The sequence below is a fragment of the Schistocerca americana genome, chromosome 5, assembly GCF_021461395.2.
Source record: "Schistocerca americana isolate TAMUIC-IGC-003095 chromosome 5, iqSchAmer2.1, whole genome shotgun sequence".
Taxonomy (NCBI): Eukaryota; Metazoa; Arthropoda; class Insecta; order Orthoptera; family Acrididae; genus Schistocerca; species Schistocerca americana.
In genome coordinates, this window is record NC_060123.1 from 218,366,519 (window position 1) to 218,389,640 (window position 23,122).

The window sequence follows — 23,122 nt, forward strand, 5'->3', positions numbered from 1 at the left end:
ACTTCAATGTGTTAAAGCACCCAAACTAATTAAGATATTCTCAGCATGTTTGGCTTATGTGAGGGATAAACTCAAGTTTTGGCCAGCTGTCTCCATATCATTGGATTGGCAGGGATGGTCCAGTTCCCTGGCTTCCTAGGTCACGTGGCATTGCGCCACTGGACTTCTTTCTGTGGTGATGGGTCAAGGACAGAGTCTACCAAATGACTTTCAACTCCATCAGTCATTTAAAGGATTGAATTGTTGCTGCCATTGTCACAGTTGACGCAAAGATGTTGCGCCGAGAGTGGATAGAGTCTGAATACAGACTGTATGTTGTGTGTGCCACCAAAGGTGTATGTGTACCAATTGATTGTGTGACATAAAAACTTTGTGAGATAGATTGTCACATAAGCCAAACACGGTGTGAATATCTTTATTAGTTTGGATGCCACAACACATTGAAATTGTACTGTATCTTTTGATACGCCAGGTATTAATATCTTACTTTCAATTCTTTTACTTCTATGGTGAAATTTTTTATTCTGCTCTTGTACTAACCATCAGTAAGAAAAAAATAACTTATAAACAGTTTGTAACAACTTATCTTGCAAATCATAATCTAGGGTACACACAGTAAAAGAGGATGATTATTCATGGATGTGAAAACAGAATAGCAATGCAGACTAACTTATACCACACATAACGTATATCACACAAAAGGAAGGCTACTAGAAGCGCATCAAGGCACTAAGCAAAGAACAATGGATTAAGAGATTTTTGCTCAGCATTTTTTAAATGTTGAAACCACGACCTTCCTGATACAAGGAGACTATAGTAAATTTGTCTTCTTTAGCTTCTGGTATACATATGGTTGATTTTAAATCAAACAGTGGAAAATCCAGGATGGAATGTAACAATATTATGAAAAGGAAAGTTGCTATTGCTACTCACCATGTAGTGGAGTCATCTAGTTTTGACAAAGGCATTGCTGGCCAAAAGCTTATTTGTGACAGTCTTTTTTGGTGTGTTTATCTGTGACTCAGCATCTCCTCTATACAGTGAATAGCTAATTTCCTTTTCATAATATTGTTACGGCTGATTTTACTTAAACTTCCCACCTAGATGGAACATACTATCAAAATACAATCCTAATGGCAGACAAAAATTTCTCATTCATACAATTCTTTTTTCTTTCTTCCCCTCTCCTCCCCCCCCCCCCCCCTTAAAATAATCTTCTACGTTCTAAAATCCTTCATCTCTGACTGCTGTCACTCAAATCCCCAAGCCCTCCAATTAGTCACTTCTGGATTTTTTCTTCCATCACAAAGCACAGTGCATGTATTAAGGAAGAATTTAGAAGTAATTCACTTAATTATCAGTATAACTACATTAACACTAGTCATAATTTGTTGCTAGAATACTTCACAGAGGTATCCAGCTAAAGTCCAGTTCAGAGCCAGTTGCAGTCACGGTGGTATTTCTCTACTGCCATTAGGTTGGCAATACATTTGTTTTGCTCTGCCAATTGGATGGTAAAAGCAATAAGAGATGGGGCAAGAGGCAACCAATTTCTAGCACCAAAATAAGTATTCTCCTCTTGGCTGTCATCACAAATATTTGACTGTTTTTTTTTCTGAGTATGTCATGAATTATGAGGCCATAATTAAGTTGGAATGTTACAGTTTGGTTGTGAGTTGGTGAAGCCAATAAAGGGGAAAGCTAAAAAAATCTGGTTGTGATGACTCTGTCCACATCCCAGAATGCTGTCCTTCAGGATAGGATTTGCATGAGAACAAACACACACACACACACACACACACACACACAATTTTCTCAGCAGCTGAATCTAACAAGACATCAGACAAACACAGGTGGACATGTTTTACTGATGTATCTGTCTATTGTTTAAAACTTCCTCTGTCAGTGAGTGGTTGTCTTCTCTCGGACCACTGTATCTAATCCACCAAGGACTTCACAGAGTCACATTGAATCAAGGAATATATTAGTATGTTGCAATTACAGATTTACTGTTTAACAATTTATTATACTCAATGAATCATCACAAACAAATCAAGTTTAGGATATACGTGGCACAAACTGATTCAAAGAAGTGGAGAAATCAGCAAAGCAATAAGTCAAATGATGTCATAATAAAATACAATTCCAAGCTCAGACCCATGATGAGCTTATGACTTATCATTGTGCCATCCTGTATCAATGGCACGTTTTTATGTTGTTATGCAGCTGCATATGATTAGCACATTGCTCTCCAAGCCATTTGTGTCACTCTTTGAACTGGGGTTCTTTTCTTCTAGCTCCTTGATTGTGCTCATGAAGATGACTGCTTACAGTTTCAGTCCTTCCACTAAAGAAAATCCTTGGCATTAGATGGGTCCTCACCCGATGTTCAGTCCAATCACTACGTTGGGAGAGAGCCTTTCTCTCACTTAGTCTGTGATGAAAACATCTACAACAGTTGTCAGAATACCATGGAAGGAAAATTATAACATTAACTCAGCTGTAAATACATAAACTTTGAAATCAAGAATCAAAAGGTTTGATGTGAATCAGTTATAGTTACTGTACTGGCTATGACTGGTATGGTTGAGTTTTGGTATTAGTTAATATGCAATTAATTGTTACTTATGAAGGTCACGAAGGGATGCATGGCACCTAACAAATTTTAGGGAAGCCTTACTTGATATCACATTCTCATTATATTCTTATTCCTGTAATGTAATCTGCTCATGTGATACTTTCCTTTCTATTATGGTGACAAGATATCATCCTGCAGGGGGGAGAGAGGATTAATTTCCTTATCAGGGGATTAGTTTCCTTTCCTTGCTACAAGTTTATGCTCTACAGAACTGATGATTAACATGGTAAAAGAATAACATTTATTCTCTCTACAACCAATCACCTGCCACCTCTCGGTGCTGGGCAGCAGCCTCCAGATGGTACACACAAGTTTGGACCATTTTCCACTCCTGTGCCACACCCATCTGCATGTCGTACTCATGTGCTGACAGCACTGCCAACTGCCAAAGGGAACACTGTTAACTGTGGACTGCGTTGTTTCTGCCTTGTACTGGTGGAGATGGAAATCCTTTCATTGACAGGCACAAAAGAAAACACAGTGCGGTCACGCACTCCAACAGTTCAAGTACAGCAGTGAGACCGTTTAGTTCAGAGCCTGCAGCCATTTCAGTACATCTCCTGCAATTATGCTATGGAGCACAATTCTATGAGTTCTGTTAAGAATACAACATTCTGACTTAGTTTCTATCTACATAGCAAATGAACAGCTGAGGGTGTCTGCGTAACTCTTTTCACTTTTAGTGACAATATCAAAGATGCCAAGAGGCAGCAAAGTTATTTAGATGTTACTGTATTACGCTAGGATATACTCTTAATAATTATGTTATTTATTTCTTTGACACATTTCTGTTCTAAAGCCACTCTGTCGAAAGCAAGGGTTTAAATTGATAGTGACAGCTTGAAATCTGCCACCTTAACAGGACTCCAGCAGTAAAACCACTTTTCTGCTACCAGGGATGTTTGGGCTGAATTAATAGCAATATTCAGTTACAACATTCCCAGCACACTTACATGTAGTTGTTTTTTTTTGTTGTGCCTGCAGTATTATCTAGTACCTACCTACAGGTTTCTGTTGAAAATCCGGAATTCCAAGTAGTGTCACAATCAATGTATGCCATCCAATCATACATGCTTCTTTCTTTTTTACCAGCAGGTTAATTTTTTTCATTTTGAAGCAGTTATTTTGCTGGAATACACTAAGGAGTGTTCACTCATATTAACACTTCCAACCAAGCTCCAATGCTTTACTTTGCTAGTTGTTGCTCTTTAGTGTAATCTTTTGAAATAATTTAATCTACAGATGCCAGCAAAAACACCATAAATCATTTGGATTTGAAATTGTTTTGGTCAGTCTTTAGACTTTTAGGAAACTAATTATGATCACACACTGTCCTTTATGATGCACCCAATTCATTGGTGAGCCATTGATCTTCCACACTAGCAACTTCCACAGATTTACCTAGACATTTGCATAGGTCAAAGATGGAGCCAATCATAACACTAGTGTGGCATCAGAATCACCAATACCCACAACTCAAGTTTCTTTCCCCAAGATATTTCACCAGATATGACAAATCGGAGGTGACGTAGCTAAATTCTGCATTATGAGTTTAAAATATTTACTAAATTACAAGTCTGTCACTGTTCAAAATTTATGGGCAGTTTTATCATTACTGAAACGTAAATTAAGATGTGAGCATATTTTAAATGACTGATAATATAGTCAATAACAATGCACTGTGAGAAATGAACTAGGCCCTAATTGTAAGCAGTTTAAACGTTGGTATGCCGTACAATTTGTTTCAAACCAGGGGACCACGCAAAGAAAAACAAGTAATGGTAACGTGTAGAAACAAGATACCATGAAGTCAGCCTTCAGAAGCTGTTCCTGAGAAAATTTCTTTAATAGGCATGCTTCGAATATGCAGTTTGGTAGCACCTTACAAAAGTTTTGACAGTAATCAATGGGCTATTTTCAGTTTTAATTAATTTTGTTGCAAATTTATAATTCAACAATGAAGAATCACATTACAATAGAAAATAATAAAAAGAAGAAATGTTTCACAGAACTAGCTGAAAAGATGGAGGTAACGTCACTCATTTAGCTGTCTTAGCATTGGGAACTGATACGTTTCAAGGGAGGGAGGGAGAGGGGGACGAGAGGCAGCAGATACACGAGAAAACGATGGCTCAAATGTGTACGCCATTCATCAAAACCAGATTCTTTACGCTAAAAAGATCGTGTCTATCTGCGACTTTGTGTACGTAGAAAATTTCCTGTGATATCACTTACTATATTGAAGATAAGCTTAGATTCTTAAGTTGTACACTTAAAGTGTTTTCAGGTCATAAACACTAAACATGCTTAGTTTCAGCAGTTACAACCTTTCGCTTCCTTGATACAATTATTACAGGAGAGGCAGTTACAGCTTACAATTGTGTACCTATTTGCTGTAGAGACATGGTATATCAAGACTAATATGTAAGGAATGGGTTTCAAAACTTAACTTCTATTGTATAAAGCCCAGACAGGGGTTCAACTAATTTGCGGCAACCCACTGTGACTGTTTCCAACGATTGATTTAAATCCAAAGTTAAGTCCGCATTTCTATAGAGCGCAGTGATATTTTTTTTGCTGTCTGTTTTGTCCATCTTAATTATGCTACATTAATCAAAGGTGAAACGGCTCATTAATGCCCTGAAATGCTTCTTTTCTATATACGTTCTACGCCGACGGATTCCTATTCTACAAATTCGAATTAACTCAGAGACGCACAATGCTTTTGTATGGAAATAATTAACACTCAAATGTTTTCCAATGCAGTTATTTATTGTCTTGGCACGTGTACATGCATTTTTGGCAGTAAATCTCATTATAAAGTGTCAATTCAGTCATAGCATGCAAGGAAACAGAATACTGTCACGCAACACTGCAAATCTAAACTGACCTTGACAATAAAGAAGAACATTTAATAAAATCTCGTCGATTGCAAATGTACCAAATTTCGTATGACCGTTGATATTTTTAAAATCAATTTACTTTTTTGTTTCCTTTTTCACCTAACCATAAACACAACACAAAACAAACACTTCCCCTTCCTTCAGTCAGCTGGCATTTCTCTGTTCTCACTCAGAGATGAGGCCACAAATCTTGGTAGCTGAAACAAAGAGATACAGAATATCACCTTGTAACTATTTTCATTCAGATAATGTCAACTGTAATATATTAATATTTAGTTATCCATGGCTAGAATTTGCCCTTTTACGGTAATTATCTCCGGGGTTTAGCAGTTTTGTTACGTCGAAGTATATGACATTCGAAAAATCGTAGGGAATGATTTTGAAAGCACGATAATTGTCTAAAACAGACCCCCCCCCCCCCCCCCCACTAACGTTTAAGAAAGCCATCTCTGAAAATGATAATGATTATTAAACTTTCGCGGGGAAAAATTACGTATGGAAGAAGTTGTGCATTTTTGAAGTTACTCTGGAGAACAAACATGAAGCACTTCTGTTAGAGTTAATCGAATAAGATATTTCGGTTATTCCGCGAAAGATGTGCGAAACTTGCCCGAGTGTTGGATGGAGTTACATCAGTGGGCATGGCACATATATACAACAAATTAATTTACAATCAAACATATTGATACACTATACAACATCTGTAACCAGAGATGATTGCTTAATGTTGATTTGCAGACGAAGTTTGTAAATGTAAACATTAAACAGTCCTGTGTCTTGTAGTGTACGCAAAGTGTCACTGACCTATAATGGGAGGAGGAGATTTGGTAAGTGATTCAAATGAAATTCTTAAATGTGGAATGAGAAACTGATTAGAATTATTACCTGCACATTAACAGTTATTAACGGAACAAAACTGACATTACACGGATTGTTTTCAACTAATCTCGAGCTTTCTCAGGAATATTGCTGGATGTTTATAGCGTGCTGCAACAATGATTTTGAACGAAATTCGTGTGGAAATATTCTGCTGTAAACATCATCTGTGGTGATTCTCAAATTTATCACAAGATTAATCTAGAATATCTGAAACAAATATAAATAAGTGTTGATACCATTTTTCCTCCATGCTACCGACTAACATTGACTACCAGCAATAATCTCAACTAAATGGAATCGCTTAAAAAATTTTCATTGGCCTACTTTTCAACGCGATGCTATCAATGTGAATGTTATATGTTATTAAGAGTCTGTCTATCGACACCTGAAATAATCTTTGTAGTTGAGTTAACTGGCATAAATGTTTTAAAAATGATGATTAACAGTAATCACAGTACATCAGCTTGGTCATGAAATTTGTGGTTGTGAAAATGAACTTGTTTAAAAGGAACAATATCATCTGTTCTGAAACATAAAGGAATGATCACTAGATTGTGAGCGCATCTTTAAGTATTGTAATTTCTATGAGAGGTTAAACCTTGCAGTGAGAAGACACAACTTTCCAAATACAATTTGAAGACTTCAATTTCACTTATTGATCTTCATTGTTTTCCTGAATCATTCCATACAGTTGCAGAACAGTACCCTTTGATATGACACATCTGACACCTTCCCTTTTATACAATATGTTAATTATTTTAGGCTGCATTTATTAGGTTATATACTTTTAATTGTTTATTGTTATTATGATAGCATATTTTTGTCATATATATACTTCAATATCATGATATTTTTCTTTTTTAAAAATTATTGCCATTTTATGACATGTCTCATAAAGTTGTGTCATCAGCAGTGTCTGATAGATAAAATAAAACAGTAAGAAGTAACACAGAACAGTATTTTATACGGCTTTTAGTTTCTTCAGAAAATAGTGATATGTATCACATATGGAATACTATACTTAGGCCTACTTATCTGTGTATTTATATTCTTTATCAACATGTGTTCTTTTCAGAACTTAAAGAAGTCATGGCATCCATCTACTACAAGAAATATTGAGAAAGTATGGAAAGCAGAGCAAAGACATGATGAGGAGCAAAAAAGAATTAATGATCTGCGTCGTGAAATAATTGCAGAAAAGGACAAGGAAGATATAAAGAAATATGCTGAAGAGAAGGGTGTAATTGAGTAAGACAGTCAGCGTTAAAACATAGTGTGATAAGAATTATACCACATTCATCCAATGAGCAAGTTTATCAATTACAGAGCATATTGTTTCTCATTCGCAACGAAACACATCATCTGCATTGAGGGTGACAGTTAAATTAAAGTACTTGTTAGATGATGCTGGCCATGTGTCACTAGAGCATTACCATATCAGCTTTCTGCTTTACCTTTGTTTATGCTCAATCAATCAAAGATGCACTTGCCAGCAAGGGCAGAATGCAGGTTTCAGCCCATGGTAGTCAGCCATCTGCAGGTTGGGTCTAATAACTGTTTACGAACAGTAATGTAGCCTTTAAAGCCACAAGTACACTGTCCGCCTTGATCGAGCATGCGTAATTGAGTAAGTTAAACTTTGAAACCGCTGTAGAAATAACACCACTCATCAGAATGACATCAAATTGCAACGGAGTATCATCGGAGAAGGGGGGAAAGGTATGGCAGAAGAAAAATAAGTAGTTATAAAATGTAGCAATAGCTGATGCTGTAAGCATCATAATTTAATAATGGTTGACTACACATGACAAAAGAACCTTCCAAAATGCCTAAGGTGTATGTTTGACATTAAACAAACTGTACTACTCAGTGTGCATGGGTGTACAGATGTGATACTATTAGTTATGTAAGCGCACCCACCTCGGCGAGGTCATATCACATCGGATGGGAAAAACTGGTTTTTAATTGTCCTGAGGCCAAAAACCGCATAAAAAGCATCAGTCAAAATCAAATCAGATTATTAATTTCCATGTGACTGGTACAAAACATGTTCAATATACTGTCCACCATTTTCTGCAACAAATTAAAATTTAGAAACAGCATGTTCCACAACTGATTGAAGTGTTTCCAGAATCACATTCAGAATGTGTTGCGCAATGCGTGCCTTCAGTGTAGCTAAGTTTGCAATTTGAACACTGAACATATTATCTTTCAGATATCCCCACAGCCAGAAGTCACACAAATTTAGATCAGGTGATTGGGATGGCCAGGCTGTAGGGAAATGGTGGCTAATAATTCTAGCATTTCCGACATGGTGCTTCAGCAGCTGCTTAATTAGCTTTGCAATGTGCGGGTGTGCGCCATCTTACATAAAAATGATCCCACTTACATATACACACTGTTGGATTGCTGGAATGACATGGTTGCACAAAAGACACTCATAGAGCTTACCAGCGATGGTACAGATAATAGCAAGCATGTGTCTCTTCGAAATAATATGGCCCTATGATAAATGATGCCGTAAACCCACACCACATGGTGACCTTTTCAGGATGTAGTGGTACTGGTTGATTTGCATGTGGATTTTCCGTTGCCCATATTCAACAATTCTGTGTATTGACATATCCTGACAGATAGAAGTGAGCTTCATCTGCCCACAAAATCTTCCACAGCCAATCATTGTCCACTTACATGCGAGCAAGAAATTCTAAAACAAAGGTCTCTCTTGCCACCAGGTCAACAGGAAGCAACTTGTGTACATGGGTAATTTTGAATGGATACAAAGAAAGATGTTTTGTAGGATTTTATGCACCGTGCTCACATTTATTTCCAATGTACGGGCAATTCTCTGTGCACTCCAAGTTTGCTCACCAGCACTCATCTCCTCATACATTGCTGTGGCCACTGCTTCCACTGATGTTGAATCAATTTGTTTCCTCCTTCTATCAGGTTGTACACCAAAAGAACCAGTCTTTTCGAGTTCCTGAATCATTTTCTCCAGACCCATGGCAGTCTTCAAACCCCTCAGTGTCCGGAACTTCTTCAGAGCAATGTGTGCACAGTCATCATTCTTGTAATACAGCTTTAAAAGCAGAGTATGATCCTTCATTGGGACAGACATGGCGAACGTCGTAGATGTGAAAGGAGGAAAAGCCGTGTACCCGGTGTGTTTATAGCAACTTTAATGGGTCGTGCACATGACAGGTGTTTTCATTTACGTATTCTGACATGTACAGCACCATCAATTGATCAATTTTCACACTTTTTCTTTTCTTATGCCGTATGTTTTCCCCCTTCTCCGATAATATTCCGTTACAACTTGATACCATTCTGACCTGTGGTGTTATTTCTACAGCATTTTGAAAGTCTAACTTTAATTACAATCACCCTCTCTCTCTCTCTCTCTCTCTCTCTCTCTCTCTCTCTGTGTGTGTGTGTGTGTGTGTGTGTGTGTGTGTGTGTGTGTGTGTGTGTGCTACTTCATATCTAAATTCATCTATTGAATACAAGGAATTGTCATTCAGAAATTCTTTTAATTTGTCTATCAGACTTTTAATGTCATTTGGCAAATGACCAAAGATTTTTGTGCCAGCATAGTTCACCACTATCTGTGCCAAAGTCAAATTTAACCCAGAATAGTGAAGATCATCCTTTCTTCAAGTGTTGTAGCTATGCGCTTAGCTATTATTTTTGAACTGATATGGACTATTAATAACAAATTTCATAAGTGAATGTATGTATTGCAAAGGTGCTGTGAATATCCCATGTTCCTTAAATAAATCTCTGCAAGGTGTCTTGGATGAACTCCAGCCATTATTCTGAATTCATGCTTTTGTGCAGTGGATACTTTTTCTCTTAATGATGAATTACCCTAAAATATGATGACATATAAAAGCAGTGATTGAAAATAGGCATAGTAATCCAATTTACTGACATGTTTATCACAAAATTTTCAGTATCCCTAGTAGTGTAGGTAGCTGAACCTAACCATCTCAGCAAATCATCAATGTGTTTCTTCCAATTCAATTTCTCATCCATGCACACAACCTGAAATTTTGAATAGTCTGCTATAGCAATAGACTTCTGTTCAAAGTTGATATTTATCAATGATGTAATGCCATTTACTGTACAGAATTGTATGTACTGTGTTTTCTCAAAATTTAGTGAGAGTCAATTTCCAGAGAGCCACTTAACAATTTTATGAAAGACATTATTTACAATTCCTCAGCTAATTCTTACTTGTTGGGTGTGATTACTATACTTGTATCATCAGCAAAAAGAACTAGCTTGATATTTTCATGAATATAAAGCGGCAGGTCATTAATATATATATTATGAACAATAAGGGACCCAAAACTGAACCCTGTGGGACACCATTGTTGATACCTCCCAGATTTTTGCAAACTATCAGCACTGTTAATTCTAACCTTATCCATTCTTCCAATTAAGTATGGATTAAACCGTTTGTGCACTGTCCCACTCATACCACAATACTTAATCATATCTATAAGAAGTTCATCATTCACACAGTCAAAAGCCTTGTAGAGATCACAGAAAATCCCAATGGGTGCTGTTAAGTCATCCAGAGCATTTAATATTTGATCAGTGATAGCGTATATAGCATTTTCTGTTGAAAAGCCTGTCTGAAAACCAAATTGACATTTTGTTAGTACTTCATTTTTACAAAGATGTGAAGCTACTCATGAATACATTACTTTTTGAAGAATTTTGAATAAAGCTGTCAGAAGTGAGATTGGGTTGTAGGTGTTAGCATCAGACCCATCCCCTTTTTTATGCTATGGTTTAACAATAGCATATTTCAGTCTATCTGGAAAAATTCCTTGCTTCAGTGAGCTACTACATATGTGGCTGAGAATCCTACTTATCTGTTGGGAACAAGCTTTTAGTACTCTGTTGGAAATGTCATCAATTCCCTGTGAGCTTTTACTTTTGAGTGAATTTATTATTTTCCTAATTTCAGTAAGAGAGGTGGGTTGAATTTCAATTTTATCAAATTGCCTTTTCCATGTACTGCCTTGCATTTTGTACTGAATAGTTGTATCCTAGTTTCACTACACTTAAGAACGATTATTAAAAACATTTTGTACTTTTAACTTTTTGTTAACAAATTTTTCATTGAGTTTGATAGAAATATTCTTCCTGCACTCTCGGTTGCACTGTTTCCCTCTTAACAATATTCCAAATTGTTTTAATTTTATTATCAGAGGTGCTAATCTCAGACATGATGCATAAACAACGATATTTTTATCCCTGTAGTAAGCCATGGCTTTGTAGATGCTTTCTTACAATTATGTTTCACTGTTTTCGTAGGGAAACAGTTTCCAAATACACTCACAAAGGTATCATGAAATAGGTTAAATTTTAAATTGGCATCAGGTTTCCTGTACACCTCATCAAAGTCAAAGTATTGCAAGCTTTCCCTTAAATTTGCAGTTAAATTGTTAATTGAATGCCCTTCTTTGGAAGACTGTTTTGCATTATTGTATGGCGCTATGTCATATACTGTAACTAGCTGTGTGTCATGATCAGACAGATCATTCTTAACAGGAAAAGCTTTTATTTGATTAAATTTATCTTGGTTTGTAAAAAACATTATCTATCAGTGTGCTGCTTTCCTGTACCACCTGAGTAGCAAAATCAATAACTGACGTCAAATTGAAAGAACCAAGTGACACTTCAAGGTCAAGCTTTCTGTTGGACTCTTTCAGAAAATTTACATTGAAATCCCCACAAATAATAATGTACTTCCCTCTGTCTGACAGATAGCACAACAAAGAATCCAAATTTTTCAAAAATAGCTGCAAATTTCCCAAGGGGGACCTATAAACAGCTACAATTATGAAAGTACTGTTATTTAATTTAAGGGGCTCTGGGACACAATGTCTTCCTGCTGTTAAAATAACACTTGTAAATTACATGTTTTCTAGGAAAGTATTTGAGCTAGAAAGATGAAATTTCTCAAGGTTATTTATTGGAGTATTGGCTACAACTTAAGACAAGGATTTTAAAATTTGAATTCAGTTGCTAGAAATTAATTTTTTCTATTGTAATGAAAATTCACTTCCTTTTTGTGCCATTTTTTGTTTATAAATTCAACAATATACAGGTTTTTGGAAAAAGGCTGTGTTGAATGATGCAGAAGGGACTGTGTAATATTTCCTGAAAATCTGAAGCAAATTGATTTGTTCGATCCTGAGAAACCATGTAATTTGTACAAAAAAATAAAACTTTTGGGAATTGAGCAACAGAGTTTGGATTATCTCTCTAGTGCATTCCAGGAGCATAGGATGAGTTATCTTCATCTTGTGCAAACTCCTCCTTCAGCTTCCTCTTTGTCCTCCTCCTGCTTACTTTGGCTTGTATTTCTAGGCTATTTGCAGCCCTGTCAGCAGCCCAAAGACTTTCCTTGTCCAAAGCAAGCATCATTCACACCTTGTTGAAACCTATCTTCATTCCCATATTTCGAAATACTTTGCACTGTACAACATTGCCATCATTGAAAGTAGCAAAAGCATATACACACCAAAGTGAAGTGTTTCTATTCCAACAAACACAGTCGTGGGGATTTTTGGCCGTACAACACTATTTAAAGTTTCATCAGAGTTTTAAGTTTTTGCATGAGCACACCTTTTCAACATCTCAGGTGCTGCTAAGTTTCTGAAAATAGGTTTTATCACCTCCATTACCGCATTAGGCAGACTTATGTTTATGAGTGTACATTTCACCAGTTGGCAATCCCTTGTTGTACTTACACCAACTGTTTTTTTCTTTTGGGCCACAAGTAATGATGGGGACTTTCATTGGTTGAAAAAGTATGAAAAAAAAGAGAGCCCAAACAGCCATCTTCATTTCAATGACACCGTGTGTCTTTTGCCTAATAGCCATTCCATAATAGTTCTGTATTTTTCAATTACACTGTCAGTTAACCTTCCCTTCTCATGCAACCCTTCAACATCAATCAGTTTTTGTTTTCTGGACAAAGCTTTCAGTCACTGAAGTCTTGATTGCATTCATTTTTTTATGTGTCCAATACACTCAAATTTCTGCTCTACAACATTATCACCAAAGCACTTCAGTTTTTGAATATGTTTGAATCACCGTCACTATGGTAATTCACATATCGCGCTTTATCACGTGCAACAGAACGTTGAAATATACTAGCGACACCAGATACCTCCATTCCTCCACTACTGCCACTATAGTTAGCCGTGCAATTATTTTCATGTATACCTTTATTTTTTTGTGGACACCTACAATGTTTAGATATTACTGCTACATCTAAAACTTTCCCTTTATACGTACTGGTGGCAGATACTACACCATGAAGAGATGTGTGTCTCTGGTTACGCCAGGTACCATTGAATGCTGCAGTCAAGTCTCTATTAGCATTGTTTTCTATTACTGCCTCTTTCGTAGCTCTCTTCATAGATTCCGTACAGACATCTTCTACTTTAGACCCTATAAATCTGTTATAGTTCATAAACCTAATCTGGCGATTTGGAAGAGTCATCATGCCACAGAAAAATGCACCAGCAGCAGCACCTTTACCAGGTGTATGCAAGGCATAAACAAATATAATGTCGTGTTCATAGATTTTGCTACCATTTTCTTCATTTGGAGCTACTGCAACACTGTTCCAAAACGTGGTCATGTATGAACACTTACCATCCATTTCACTGTCAAATCCAACGTGATTCTTTATATAATGTGTTCCAGGCTGACTTCACTACACAGAATACATCGTACACAGGTTGCAAAAATTCGATTGAGAACTGACATATCAAGTATTTCATTCACATCTGATTCGCCCATAAAACATTCATACACTTCACTAACTGAACCAAGCTTCCTCTGTGAAGTACTTCCTTTCTCTCTTTCATTGCAGTGGGCAGGTGTACCAGCAAGATTAGATTCACACACTGGGTTATCGTCTTTATTGTTTACGGAAATAATACGTACCTTTGGTTTTCCAGAGACATCAATGAACAGAATTCACTTCAAAAATTTTCAGTATTACGAGCGATGTATATTGAACTATCACAGGTTAGCCATAATACCTATTTTGTAATACTTATTTTCTCTCAGATCACTAAACGGTACATGATTAGCATGTAGATTCATGAGTCATTTGACAGCAATTTAACAGTGTCACAGTGGGCCATGCCCATGGAGAACATATTTCAAAAATATTTAAAAAATAGTTGTAGTCTTCTGAACTGAATAAATTATATATCAATTAAAAGGAAAAAATCTGTAGATTTTTAAAATGCAGAAAAGTAAAAATTGAACATTTCATGATTTTGAACCTTTTTGGAGCCGTTTAGATCACACACACATGCTTCTATATGTTGCTGTACACAAAATATTTTAGTTTCTAAATTTTTCACACTGTGATAAAATTTAACATATATGGCAATCCTCCTCTGTCTGTAGTGTCTCTGCTTACATGTGCTGAGAACTTATATCCACCTACATTTACCTTTTCCATAATCTGGGACTATATGATGTTCAGGCAGGCATAGTATGTCTATTCCACCCTTGGTTTCTAAATCTTCTAAACAAACAAGAAACTCGATACTCTGATGCAATATACTAACCACTAACATTATTTTTCACTGTAATTTTATGAGAATCTTGTGGTATTTTAACATCTCTAGTACTTGCCTATATGAGCCTCTCATTAACTTCATTCAATGTTCAATCATTAGACACTGATCTTGGCCTAAAAAGAGGTAGTCCCATGAGTTTCAGTGTCCCCCCTTAAATATTTTGCTGTTGTCCCAGCCAGTTTACCCTTCCCTTTCCTACTGAGCTGCAGCCCATGCCTTGTGAAGTCCCACCTGCCAATAGCATCAACAGGGACCAAACCTATGCCTGATAAAGTAGCCACCTGAAGCAGCTGATCTAGCTCCATGTCAACCCTCCTGACAGAGCTGTTCAATTGGGGCCGATCATACCGCATGAAACCAGGAATCAAGTTGACATTTGTATGGTTTGTTGCAGATGCTGTTTTCACAAGTTCATACTCAGTATTGTAGCCCTGATCCCTATCAGTACTGTTTTCTGCTCCACCCACTATCGCAACATGATCTTGCTTTGAAAAACCCTTGCATAGTGATCCTACATCTTCTATCACTTGGCTAAGACATGCACTGGGCTTGAAAAACTTGTGACATGGTACCTCTCACCTAATTTTTCCTGCAAGATCTGGCCTACACATCTTCCACGGCTATTACTTAACAACTGAATTTTCCTCCTGCTTTCTACTTTTTTTGAAACAATTTGTTTCCTAGTGAAAGTCTGTTGAGTATTAACTACACTTACATCTACCTGAGCCTCTTCCTTAGTTAACTGAGGTAGCAAGGCAAATCTGTTGTTTGTGCCAATGATGAAACTATCAGATACAGTTCTCTTTCTGTGGCTCTTCCTCCTTGCTACCAATTTCCACCTGTCTTCACCCTTCTCCCCCCATAAGTTCATGAGTTCCTTCGTAGCATTATCTAGTTTAGCCTTAAGGGCTCTAATCTTCCCTCCCTGTTCAGCTATTTTCCTATTCTTCGAACATACTCTGCAGTGTCATGGAAGAGACTCATTTACGTCCCCAATTCCCATGCCACTACATCCCCCCACTCCCCAGTGTAACCATCTGTCACAATAGCTGCGTAGAACCCCAAAGCTAACTTTCCTATGGCAGTTCAAACACGTCTTGTTCATGGTTGTTTACAATATTTTTACAAAATTTATGTAGATAATAACAGTAATATTCTATTAGCTACAGATCACAAGAGTCACTAAAGTTATATAGAACACTAATATACATGTATACTATTAATATAGTAACATAATGTACTTGAAATAATGTTAAAACTCAAAACTTGTTTACCTAAAAAATTTGGCCTAAGATCGCGTATGCGCATATATGTTTTGAAAACAGATAAAAATGGAACTTAAAACCTTTAGTTCCCCAAGTAGATGTGGTAGTACTAAATATATGTATAAGGAAAATGACCTAGATTCTTCACTTAATACTTACACAAATGTTTTAAATTTGTATGTAAACCTACATGGAGGAAACCAGCCATTAGATGTTGCTTCTTCTTCTTCTTTTTCCAGCCATTAGGTGTTCCTTCTTCTTCTTTGTGTGTGTGTGTGTGTGTGTGTGTGTGTGTGTGTGAGAGAGAGAGAGAGAGAGAGAGAGAGAGAGAGAGAATGAATATGAAATAGGCTCTAATTAATTTCCTTGAGGTGTAATATTAACTTCATTGTCAGAGGTCAATATTCAAGCATGTATGGTCTGCATCAGGGCTGCCAACTATATCCAGAGCAACTATGATCAGAGGAACTCAGTTCCAGATCAGAAAGTGTCAATTAACAATTTAAATAAAAACACAAGTATGCAGAATGTATGTGCATTGCCAGTATTCTGGCGCTGAATACCTCATGGTTAATACTGTACTCTGAATGTTTGTTGAATAACTCGTACTTCATTGCTGAGAGCATTGTTTGTGGGTTTGGGTGGGAAACACTTGGATATGAACTATGCTCTCAGTGCAACAATATGCCATCAGTACATTTTCTGAAAACACAACTACCCATTGAATGGGAAGCAAAGACAGCCCCAAAGTAGGCAAGCAGACAAATTTGTGTGGTGGCCAAATATAGTCGGTAGGTAACAATTAAGTCCAAATCACAGCCCAGGAAAAGTGCTGGCAGATGTATCGTACCATACCATGACTAGCGACCTTGCAGGACATATGCATAATTATATTGAATGATCAATAGATGTGTCCAGCAGGATTACTAAATCAAGGAACATAATACCTACTGCCACATGCTTGTAACATTACGGCCATAAGTTAATTCGTAATTACTTACATGCATGTCTGAAAGAACAGACATTGTTGACAATCCACAGCTGTATGAAATATTTTTTGAAATCAATTCACTGATTGCAAATTCATTGACATCAGCTGCATAAGTCTGCTACCCAAAGTGACATTAAAAGTTATGCCGGACCAGGACTCGAACCTGGATTTCCCGCTTATCACGAGCAGTCACCGTAACCAATTCGGCTATACTACACTCTCCCCTATCAACCCAGACTTCCATATGTCATCAGTCTACATCTGTGTATTGTAGCTCAATAAATTCATCTCCTAGTGCTTACAACATTATTTGGATTGCTGTAACAGGGAGTATGAGACGAGGAGGAATCAAGACCAGTGTTGTTAATGATTGTTCAAGTCCTTGTCTGGCACAGATTTTTGTGTCACTGTTAGATAGTAGACCTGCACATAAAACGGCTGATATTGGGGAATGCACAGTCAGTGAATTAATTTCGATAAATTAATTCATAATGATGGAGGTGCATACCGATAGTCACTCATTCAGTTCTATTTGAAATGGCAAGAGCAAATGATTCTACACTCATTTTTGGTGGGTTATGCAGTATAGTAGTAGGGGAGACAACTTAGGAAAGTGTTCCACCTAGTTTGTTGCTTATTTCTCAGGAAGAAAAATGAACATAAACTGGAATGGATGTACAAGAAACCTGGAGAGTTAGTGGACAGAGAAGAGTACCTTCTTGGCAGATCTATTGACAAAACCTTTGAGCAAATTCAGGAATCTGAGAAAGCAGCAGCATCATCTTCATCGGTAGTTGATATTAATCTTGCTGAGAAAGGTAAATCTGATTCTTGTTTTGCTTTATAAATTTTTGAAGCTGCTGTAGAGATTGTTAATGTTTTATTTCTCTCGTTAGCAGGTGGTGAGCATTCTTCATTTGCTAGTCTCCTTGCACCTCAAGTTGATCTAGCGAGGAAACTACAGGAGGATCCCTTGTTTGCTATTCGAAAGAAAGAGCTTGAAACTCGTAGCCAGATACTAAAAAATCCTGTGAAGCTAAAGAAGCTTCAGCAGCTGGTATTTTGTACTATGTTATATTAATGCTGTATTAATGATAGTGTAAAGGAGGAAAAGGAGATGACACTATTCTTTTGCATTTCTAGCCAGAAGACATCATTACTCACTTTGTACTTGTTTAATCTTTAATAACCTATTTTCCTGTTGTATCACTAAGGTAACACATAGAAGTACTAAAATAAAATTATTTTTATGCAGCTAAGTTCCCGTAGTTCATCAAAACCGAAAAAATTAAAGAAAGAAAAAAAGAAAAAGAAGAAAAGGAAGAAAAATAGCGACAGTGAAGACAGCGATAGTGATATTGATGCTGTTCTTTTAGACAAGTACAAGAAATTGAAAGAGAAGCTTAAAGAAACAGACCTAGCTGTATTGAAAACTATTTGTGTTGATACTGATAAAGACAAAAAACTGTCTTCCAAGCCAAAAGATTCCAAGAAAAGAAAACATGACAGAAGTTCAATGGATGAAGAAGACTATCATCAAAAGAAGGTACATATAATGTCTGAGGACTGTAAAGAATAAAATTAAAGCTATATTACTAATGGAGGAATAGAAGAGAGAGAGAAAAGTAGTAATTGAAGCAATAAATAAACAAAGTAAAATAAAATGGAAGGGGGCATTTAAATTTTCAAACATGCCTCTTGTTGATTGCCTGCATGATTTAGCAAAGGTTTTTTCTCTTTTGAAATAGTGAATGTTTGCATTCTAACGGGAGTTTGTTGTATTCTGATGTGTTTATATATAGGAAACTTGTCCAGTGTAAAAAATAGAAGAAATAACCATTTCTATCTTTCAGTATTGTTTTATAAATTCACAGCACTCGAAACTGATTGTGTGCCACACGTAAGTGTTTATAACATTTTAGACAAGCAGCACAATTTTACTATTGTGTATAATGCCAATTCAAACCAAAAGACAGCTTTTGCTGTCCAGTTATTTTTACTCCCAATGTGAATAATATGCAAATTTCCAGGACAGTATGTATGGGTGAACTGCATGCAATCTTGAAGGCAATTCAGTAGAATAGGTACAATTGAAAGAAGAAATTTTTCATCTACTCTAATTTCCCAAGTGCTCTACAATTAATACAAAACTGTACCTAACAAAGATAATGATACAAAATATATAGCACTCCTTTTTCCTGCTGCAGTAAGGAAGTGTATCTTACTCTACTACGAGTTAGGGCATGAAGTAATCTTGGGAAATGAGTTGGCCAATATAATAGCCAAGTAGGCCTGTAGGGAACACAGTGTGCCATTCTTCTACAAGTTGTTATTGTGCCCTTGAGTCATTTGTATGTGTGGTAGAAACAGTAGCTAATAGTGGGGGCTAGTGAGCTGCTTTCAGAGCTACCAGCTGTATGCACCATGGCATCTGTCTCTATGGTCACTCGGACAACACACTTGTCACTCTGACATCACCTTATATGGCAGGGTTATTTTTATGCATTGCTTTATAGTACAACAAGGGAAAATTACTCTCCTTCCCCTCTATGATTGTGATGTATGAATCCCCATAACTCCACTCTTAAAACACTGTAGTTTGTAATCTGGTAGATGGTTAATGGTAAACCTAGGTGTAGATATGCCTCCCAATTTTTGTTGATGTGACATTTAGTTTGTTCTGGCTTTTAAGATGTTGCATGGTATCTGTACTCCGGCAGTTAAGCTAGAAATTCGAGTGTATAGTAAAATAGTTAGCTCACCCCTAACAGTCCACATTCTTCTTTTTTAGATTTTTTCTTAATTTTCTGATTGATTATACTTTATTTTTTGGGATAGAATAATTTTATAATTGTATTAATTTGCTTGTGTAAATGTGTGTCACCAGGTTTAGAAACATTTGAAACAATATTTTAGACTCTTTCATCTGTTTTAGTAGCACTTGCAGCTATCAAAATATAGTAGACCCACGAAGATCTTTACTGTTGAGTGCACACAAAAATTTGTCATTATTTTTGTTCAGAAAAAGGGGACATGCTGCTCTTGACCTTGTCAAAATGCTGTTGATGAAAAAGAATGCCTAACTCCAGGAGTTTAGCACATTTCTGTCTGCTTTATATCTATTACTGCACAACATTATCGTAATTTGGATGGCAGTCACAGTGTCTTTATTAAATCCTCCCTCTCTGCTATTATCCTTAATGAGATATAGATCTATTACTGACTTTTGTGGTGAGACATTTAATGGACAGGTTCACATTCCAAATTACCTAGAAGAGCTTTGTCCAAAAGATGTATAAAAGAATCTTGATTACCCTTCAGTAAAATAAGAGAAAAGATTTCGTCATTTTGAGTAGTTCTTGTGAACTAGTACCAGTTAAGGGCTGTTATACTGAGGCTGTAATTTTAGTCAGTTGTGCTTTGATTTAATAGGCTCAATGCTGTACAAAATGTTTCCCACACTTCACAGAGTAACCATCTATGTATGCCACATAGTATCTCAGTAACAAACATGCCAGGCACTGTTGTGTTATTTCTAAACATGCTTTCCTACCAAGTGTTTCTTACATGTATCCACATTGTTAAACCAATTGACTCATAACATCAGCATTCTAACTTTCCCAGTCTTAACATGTACAGAATCACTGCCAGCATTCTGTATCAGGTGACTAGTAATTCCAGCAGTTTGTAGGAGATAACAAACTTTTAGGAACAATGAATTGTCACAAAATAACTCTTTGAGAACATCCCACTTCATATAGCTGAACATTCTTTGAATTGAATTGTAATGGTAGGGACCTGGATATTTATTTTGCCTCTCTGGTCTGTTGGATATTTTGCCTCCAACACCATTGCTTCCATACTGCAAGTATGGCAATTCCAAAGCATATTCACCCTCACAGTTCACCTATTGTTAACTTGTGCAGCTTCACGAGACATTTCATCTTCATTGCTCTTTATCTCTGCCTTCATATTCTGTTTGATCTTTTGTTTGGACTTTATTTCATTTCCTGTAATTTTTTATTGATTTTGTTTTCTCTCAATTTTTCCTCAAAATTGTCAGGAACAAACTCTCTCTATCATCTGTAAGTCATTAAACAACCTCATAGTCTGCTGAAAGTTTGTATAACTGGTGTCCTCTGTCTGCTGGCATGTTTCAGTGTCATATAGAATTCATGAATTGATGAATTAAAGCCAAATGTCATGCCAAAGGTGACCCCATATTCTGTTAGGACACTGGCCATAATGTTCTGGCTGGTCAGTATAGGTGCTACATTTTGCATGTATACACGTTTGAAAGGATCATAACAGCCAGAATGATTTTCAACTGACAAGCTCCAGTGACACAGGATTTACTTGGTGGGAGCAAGTGTCCATTCTTTATAACACCTTGTTTGTTTCACATAAAGAGGCAGACCAAAGACTTCAAGGTAGTGATGTTTCCACTTATTACAGGACAGACAACAGGACAGGGACAGAACGGAGCATAATAATCCAAAGACTGATTCAAGGAATCAGCATAAACCAACCTATACAGATAAATACAAGGCTGACAGGAACTGGAAGAAGCCGGAAAAAAAGAAATTAACTGAGGAAGAAATTGAACGCAGAAGGGCCGAAATGTTAGATAATGCCAAATGGAGGGAACAAGAGCGGGACAAGAACATAGCCAGAAATAAGGCACAGGAAGAATATGAGAAAAAGCAGATGAAAGATTTTGATAAGGATTTTATAAGGTAAAGTTGTTTCATAGCAAAATATATTCTTTTTAAGTGTGATCTTTTGCTTACTTATCTGGGAGTCAATACTTTTCAAATGAAATTTCTTTCTTTCTTTCTTTCTTTCAAATCGCCTTCATATTTTATTATGTGTTTCTCTTACACAAATCTACCAATCTATTATTTTCACAGGAAGCAACTTTCGATTGCTGCATCCCAAGAGACTGTTGAAGGGCGTATTCGATCAAATATGAACAACATCCAGAGGTCTGGAATGGCAATGGACAAAAATTTTGCTCGAAGGTGATGAACACTGTGTAAGACGAATCAACAAACTACTGCCTTGTGTGAAAGAGTGTGATACAGCCATTGTTAGTTCTTGTGTTGAGTTTTTATTTTTAAAATAAAATTTATGTTTGATATCCTACTCGTTGTCACTGAATTCCTTTGTAATGTCCTGATTTTATCATCATCATCCTGGGTGTTTTCATCAGCCACATATTGGCTGGAAGGGAACATTCTTTTATTCATTATTGAGTTTAAAATGCAGTTCATTTTGTACCATATGATCCCATCCTCAGGCAACTGTTGCAGATGCTGTGCACAATCAACATCCATGAAACCTCATCAGACTGTCATGGATTTAGCCTCTGAAAGCATGTAGCATCATGCAAAGCCGCCTCCAGGAAGGGGTGGGTCAGGGCAGGGCAGGACAGCACAGCACAGCACAGCTGTCTACCCATTTCCTCCCCACTATAAGAAAAAATCTTTTCAAAGCATCTTGCCCAGACAGACAGGCAGACAGACGTATCAGTCCACTATCATATTCAAGAAAGTCGGAAAATTTACAGGTGCATATTGATCGTTAGCAGGTGTACCCACACTTCATGAAATCTTAAAACTATTTTGTCATTCAGCGCTCCCACTGCCTCCCCCCCTCCCACCCCCCACCCTACTCCTCCATCCGCTTCTGTAGTTGAGCGGTCAACATGGCTAACTCCCTTGCAAGGATTTTTCTGCGGTGGGAGGACTGGTAGCGGACGCAATCAGCCTCATGAGGCCGAGTGAGGAGCTACTCAACCAATTAGTAGTTGTTCT

The 23,122-nt window shown here is 36.9% G+C and overlaps 2 protein-coding genes across 12 annotated transcripts in view; one reads left to right on the forward strand and one right to left on the reverse strand.

Annotated features, from left to right (window-relative positions):
• Positions 1 to 5,732, reverse strand: part of LOC124616710 (probable phosphorylase b kinase regulatory subunit beta) — a 187,631-nt gene extending 181,899 nt beyond the window's left edge. For 2 of the 9 annotated variants that reach the window (XM_047145060.1, XM_047145054.1), the window contains exon 1: positions 5,529 to 5,732. The gene's annotated coding sequence lies outside the window, so the exon portion shown is untranslated. Of the gene's footprint in view, positions 1 to 3,639; positions 4,195 to 4,873; positions 5,047 to 5,528 lie in introns of those variants that run through there. The other 7 variants (XM_047145063.1, XM_047145058.1, XM_047145062.1 and 4 more) reach the window with 7 other exon arrangements.
• A 264-nt stretch (positions 5,733 to 5,996) lies between these two features.
• LOC124616712 (pre-mRNA-splicing factor CWC25 homolog) lies at positions 5,997 to 22,446 on the forward strand. 3 transcript variants are annotated; one of them, XM_047145065.1, is made up of 7 exons: positions 5,997 to 6,368; positions 7,496 to 7,668; positions 17,952 to 18,124; positions 18,206 to 18,363; positions 18,562 to 18,852; positions 21,762 to 22,042; positions 22,217 to 22,446. In XM_047145065.1, exons 1-7 carry the CDS (start codon positions 6,351 to 6,353, stop codon positions 22,329 to 22,331), a joined length of 1,209 nt encoding a protein of 402 aa, XP_047001021.1. In that variant the 5' UTR covers positions 5,997 to 6,350; the 3' UTR covers positions 22,332 to 22,446. The 3 variants fall into 3 exon arrangements, with proteins under 3 accessions (XP_047001021.1, XP_047001022.1, XP_047001020.1); XM_047145064.1 differs by having other exon boundaries at positions 5,999 to 6,368; positions 18,203 to 18,363; XM_047145066.1 differs by lacking the exon at positions 18,562 to 18,852 and having other exon boundaries at positions 5,998 to 6,368; positions 18,203 to 18,363.
• The last annotated feature ends 676 nt before the right edge of the window (positions 22,447 to 23,122 follow it).

Bases quoted from the DNA above. Each gene is read 5' to 3' on its own strand.
- LOC124616712 (XM_047145064.1), top strand. The intron at 18,853-21,761 runs GTACATATAATG...CACTTATTACAG, and splicing joins AAGACTATCATCAAAAGAAG to GACAGACAACAGGACAGGGA. The intron at 22,043-22,216 runs GTAAAGTTGTTT...TTATTTTCACAG, and splicing joins TTTGATAAGGATTTTATAAG to GAAGCAACTTTCGATTGCTG.